The sequence below is a fragment of the Mixophyes fleayi genome, chromosome 1 (assembly GCF_038048845.1).
Source record: "Mixophyes fleayi isolate aMixFle1 chromosome 1, aMixFle1.hap1, whole genome shotgun sequence".
NCBI lineage: Eukaryota > Metazoa > Chordata > Amphibia > Anura > Limnodynastidae > Mixophyes > Mixophyes fleayi.
The window spans coordinates 75,771,166-75,777,165 of record NC_134402.1 but is presented as its reverse complement, the minus strand read 5'-3'; the positions used below and the strand labels follow the sequence as shown (position 1 = coordinate 75,777,165).

Genomic DNA, 6,000 nt, shown 5'->3' with positions numbered 1-6,000 from the left:
CCACATACTGCCCTCCGGGAACCCTAACAGAGCCACCTATGGATCATTTTAAATGAGTCAGTAAGGAATATACCTGTGCTCCAACCAAGGAGATCTGGAAAACATGCACTGTTAGTGCTGCCCAATAACTGGGCTTGGGAAACACTGCTCTAGGATATTAATTTTGGAGATCAGACTTTTTGTGCAAAAGTTGACATTGTAGCTTTTAATTATTTTCCCGTTTTGGGAGCACTCAGCTAACAAAGACTTGCAGTTGTGTGTATAACAAGAAAGAGAGCACCACTTCATACAATTCTTTATTTTGGTTTCCTTCATTTTTGGAAAGGGGTGCAAAGCGAATCAAGATGGAGAGATTTTGGTTTGTACAAGATCAATACCGTCAAGCAAACATTTAAATTCAATTTTAACAAGTCACATTATTTAGATAAAAATTCAGTCTGTGCAATGACTTTATAAAATGATCTTACCCTAGCATACAGTGCATCAGCATAAATCACAGGTCTTTACATAGTGCAAACCATTATTGTGCTTGGCTTTTTATACAAGTCCCTTGTGCCTTGCAAATCTAGAAAACAAAGTGTACAAGGACACCTCAAGACAGCCTTAAAATTTGTGGTACTGACAATATCGCCTCCCCCCCCCACCCAAAAAAATCCCAACAACTGTTTAAACATTCCCTTATGAGTAAAACTATGTCACTGCCAGACACATCACCTATAATTGCACTTTAAAGTTTTCACTGGACTAGCGGAACAATAAAAAAAAGAAAAAAATGTCTTCGTCCTCTAGCAGCTGTTTGACAACATGGAAAGATTCTCCCCTCATTGAATTAGATAAAATACGTTTAAGTGCTATTTTTATAGCCAGTACATAATCATTTATCATGTACATTTTGAAAGAAAAAAAAAAGTGGTAAAATAAAACGTACTAATAATTTAATGTGAATCTCCCACCAGATGTGGTATTAAAACCTAGGAAGGAGCTTTATCAATTTACAAGTAATCAGAAGAGTGATCTAACCTGGCAATCAAGAACTTGGTGTTTTGGAAGAAAAGTGTAAGAACCTAATATAATTGTTTTGTACATAAAACTAGACTGGAGAAGGAAAAAAAAAAAAATAAAAAAAAAAATGCACAATTTGAAAAAGAAGACACATGAAACATTCATATGATGTCCAAATGACAAAACGTGAAGCACAGCTAGAGTGATTTGTAAGGCCCAGTTTGAAGATTTTTAGGTCACAGTACAAAAGATGACAACACAGGTGACCAATAAGGCATTGTAGAGAGATCTTCCACAGTATTCCTATGACCAGTCACGTCTGCTTGCTGTTGTGTATAGAGAACAGATGACATTGAGGGAGAGTATATTATACTTTGTTATTAGCATAAAGTTCATCAATCTGTGTCTGGAAAAACATTCGCAGCTCCGGCCTCTTGGCTTTCAGCGTGGGAGTCAGCAGGCCATTCTGGACTGAAAACATTTCTGGATGCAAAGCAATGTCTTTTACCTGTAAGAGAAAACAGTGAGAACAGAGTCCAAACGGGGGCTTTAAAGTGGAACTAAACTCAGAAAAATAAAAAATGCTTCAAACAGACATGTGCTCACTGGGGACCTGCCAATCAGCTATTTCAGGAAAAAATAAAAATCGGTAAATGAAGATTATGCTGCACCATCACTTTATTTTAAAGAGACTGTGCTGAAAAGGACAATTCTGTTTATAACCTGCCAACCACCCATGCAGTAAATAAGGAGCCTCCACTTTATGGAAGCCGCAACATCAGGTCTCATCGTAGCCTACATAGTAAAAGTCCCATTGTCGCAGCCCTCTTCAATAGAGCTCTACTATAGACTGGACAGTTTGTAACAAAGATAAGCTGATCTGTGACCACATTCGATTCCAAGCTTCTGGTAACTGGTGAAATACAGGTTATATTAAGGTGGAGAGTATAGTCCATAAAATGAATAACTAAATTAAAATTGCTGTAAGGACAGTCATAGGAATATGGCAGCATTTGTTGAGCAGCTTCTGAATAAGACCATACAGTTTGCCCTCTCCTAAAGTATTACCAATGTACTTTTGGCTTCAGTTTATTTCAAATAAAACAGTTCTTCCCAAACCAATCCTAAATACCATCTAAAAAACAGCTTTCTGAGCAGATAAGGAAAGCGTTAAGGAAGTTCATAAAACTGGCAAATTTCTCAGGAAATGTAGTACAAAAAACACAATTGCCTAAATAAAATAAAAAAAAAAAAAGAAAAAAAAAAAAAGGAAGGGTTCTGTATTATTGCCAACTGGAAACCTAGAGTTCTTAAATAGGAAAGATTATGTTTAGTCAAATTAACTTTCAAAATCGAGAGGAAAAATAAAGCACAAACACTTATCAATCGAGCAATTAAAGGATCAGAAAAGAAACAGAATTTACTCACTTGCTCAAATGTTTTCAAACCAGATTCCTTTCCAAGTCTGAGTAAGTCTTCCAGAACTGCATTTTTAAAGTCCTGTTAATGGGTCAAAGTGAAATTTAAAGAGTCCTTAAATTTCAAATCACAAAAGCAAAGATTTTAGTGTTCTGGAAGTGCAAGTTTCCCTTAGGAACTTGTAGGGCTCCAAAAATGCAAAGTTTGATTTCTTAGCCATCAAATTATTGTGGATTGAAATATTTTAAAGTATAAAAGTAATACATATTTAAAATCAAGTGTCATTTGGCAGATTTCAGGGAAAATTTATCTGATGGAAAACAGCAGACAAACACCCTGGAATTAATAGAATGGAGGTGTAACAATACTGCCAGTGATACATCAATGTAAATGATAAAGAATTCATGCAGTTGAAGGCACACTTCCACAATCACTATATTAAACAGCATTTACAGCACAATATACTGGATGCACACAGTTTATGATGCTTACATTACAGCATTAAATTACTATGATTTTTTTTTTTTATAGGATATCACCAACATGTAGCACCCCAAAAATGGGGCATTAAATCCACCCCCGATCTGCCCACAAATGGGCATATTTGTGTAAATCTCCACCCATTTTCAGGATGTCCCACCAAAATACAGACAGTTGGGAGGTATAATGCACAGTTGTGAGCCATTTTAATAATGTGGTGTAGATCTGCCTAGCTCCTTTCAACAAACTCATTCCTAAAAAGGCAGAGTAACACCATACTTGCCAACATTTAAAAAATAATTTCAGGGAGACAAACAAAAGAAAACCATTCTGCTACACGCCACCGAGGGGGAGTGTAATGCTTTGGCCAATTGTGTCTAGCTCCACCCATGGGTGTATCTAGTGTTGCTCAGTGGCGTGTCAGGCACCACCCGGTAGAACATATAGGTGGTAATTCAACTGTCTGGAGTGCCTCCGGGAACGATCGCATTGCATTCTGCTATGAAGCAACACTGCAGATTTTTCCCCGCACCAGAGGTAAAATCTGCAGTGTTGGGGGTACTAGTTGAACTGCGCAGCAGTGTTCAGCAGCACATCGCACACCATTGAATACTCCTTAGAGTATACTGATCAGCATGAAACCAAAAGGTTTTTTCCTAGATATTTTCCTTTACTTTAAAAGCCACACATCACACTTTCAAATTGTATCTATCATTTTAAAGAGATGATTGCATGTGCTCAAACCAGAGCCCAACATTCACTGTTTAAAATGTGGAGATGTATACAGTCACACACATACATACACAGGTAATAGATATAATGCAGCACTTCTTATAGATCTTTATAACAGACCACTGGTTTATTATAAATTCCCTGAAACTGTGCAATTTAGAGTTAATCCTGCAGGAGGCAGTACTTCAGGTACAGTTGAAAGATCTATCCATAGGTGCTAAAAGTTATTAGTTTCTTGTTGCAGACATCACTGCAGCAGGGGAAATATAAGTCAGTATTTATTTTTAAATGGATTATATCTTAGTTTTTTGTTTGTTTGTTTTTTGCATGCAAGATGTTATCTTTTAGAAAGAAAAAGAAAAAAAAAATATTGATTAGTACTGCACCGATTTAGATTATATTTATTCAATAATAGCACCCATTATATAATGGAAACAATATTACAGGTATATAAATTAATTTGTAAGGCACACAAGCGTCCACTTGTCCGTTACAAAGTGATTTATACCTGTAATATTGTGTTTAAAGTTTTAAAGTAAATTATTTAATTTTATAAAATACTACATGTGGTTGAGTGATTTTCTTAGTATATGGCCTGTGCGGGTTTTTTTCCTTGGGGATGAATTCTTGAAGTGGATTGGGCAACAATGCAGACACCAGTCAGATAGTATATGTGTGTAGGACAACAAATTAAGTTTAGTTTTGATCCATTAATTGTTTTACAGTTTGCCAAGCATCATGTGATTAACATGGCAGCTAGTCACATGACCACTGAGGAGAGAGGGAGACTATTTTTTTAATACAGTGGCAGACATAGCCATCTCCCACACAGATGCATTTTACTACTAGCTTCAAGTACAAGACATTCTACAGGCACCTTGAAGGGGAAAATAACCCTTCAAAACACAAGCAAACACCTACCTTATTCTTGCACAGCTCCTCATAGGTACCTTCAAATTTCCTCTTTTTTGCCCAATGAAGTACATTGTCCGGATCTGGGATTACAACTCCCACGGGGAACGCCTGAGAACAAGGCAAGCGATATTAAACATAGTAGTTGGTATGATCACATATTAGAGGCTTGCAGTTCCCATTACCTGTAAGCTTTCTCCGTGAACAAACACCTGTACCACCGCTTCACTTCTTATATATACATTTTCAATTTTCTCCGGTGCAATATATTCACCCTGGGCTAATTTAAATATATGTTTTTTCCGGTCTATAATCTTTAAAGTACCATTCTGGAAAAGAGAAAACAGCTCATTACATAGGTGCATACTCAACTTGAATTAGCCAAGAGCCTACATCCAAACTTATGTAATACCTGTAGATTCAATTAATCATTTTAACTACATGTATAATTTATTCTTTGTTGTTATTAATTGGCTGTTAATATTCATTATGATGAGATCAAGTATATCAAAAACAAAGTACAAGAGAATGAATGCTGTGGTATACTGTGCACAGTAGAACACTGATATAATAAACATGGGGGGGAATTAAATTGGGCATGTTACTGTAAAAAGTAATGTGGCATGTGCAGTATTACAGTTATTACGGTAAAAGTGCGCTTAAATACAGTTCATAAGGTAGCGCAGAAAGCCGGGTTAAATATACCGTAATAACGGTATCGGTAATAGTATTTTGCTATGAGCTCATTTCACAACCGTGAGAGGATCTTGGCAACGTCACTGTGTAGTTAGAACACCTTTTTGCTATTCAGTGTGAAATGACGATAGTAAATGGTTAGCACATATTTTGAAGAACTGTTACTTAACAGCGTTAGACTTTATTCCAAAAAAACTAGAAAGATAAAATTATAAAAAAAAACAAAAAACAAATTGTTAACAGTTACACCACCCAAGATGTCTGGCAGATCCCAGATATGAAAACCTGTTGGCCTGGATTTTACTTACCGGCAACCATTTCCCAACATCCCCAGTGTGTAACCAGCCATCCTTGTCTAAAGCTTCTGCAGTTTTCTCCTCGTCCTTCAAGTATCCTTGGAAAACATTTGACCCTTTGACACAAACCTGTTATGAAAAACATTCATTTTAAAAACAATGAAATCCTGGTAATGCGATGACTGACAGTACAAATAGATTTATTGTACTCACCTCACCCTCTCCTTTTGCTGCAAAATAATTCATGTCTTCCACATCCACCAGCTTCACATAATTGCAGGGCATGGGAGCTCCAACATGACCTGAGATAAACATTCAGTCACTGGCATGCATTGGTTGTAACCGATAGAATTCTACAGGGATTATTGTCCCTCAATGACTTTTACAGAGTGTAATCCACACACACACAGATCAACTGGAACTATTGACTGTATTTTTTATGGAGCTTGAATTCCCAATATGA

At 36.5% G+C, this 6,000-nt stretch overlaps 1 protein-coding gene across 3 annotated transcripts in view; it reads right to left on the bottom strand.

The window, feature by feature from the left end:
- Positions 1-283: 283 nt before the first annotated feature.
- ACSL1 (acyl-CoA synthetase long chain family member 1) overlaps positions 284-6,000 on the bottom strand; it is a 59,078-nt gene continuing 53,361 nt past the window's right edge. For all 3 annotated transcript variants that reach the window (XM_075197004.1, XM_075196987.1, XM_075196996.1), the window contains exons 16-21: positions 5,751-5,839; positions 5,550-5,666; positions 4,731-4,874; positions 4,555-4,656; positions 2,431-2,502; positions 284-1,510 (exon numbers count right to left, since the gene is read on the bottom strand). In XM_075197004.1, the coding sequence (XP_075053105.1) occupies positions 1,370-1,510; positions 2,431-2,502; positions 4,555-4,656; positions 4,731-4,874; positions 5,550-5,666; positions 5,751-5,839 (665 nt within the window). In that variant the 3' untranslated portion in view covers positions 284-1,369. The remainder of the gene's footprint in view (positions 1,511-2,430; positions 2,503-4,554; positions 4,657-4,730; positions 4,875-5,549; positions 5,667-5,750; positions 5,840-6,000) is intronic.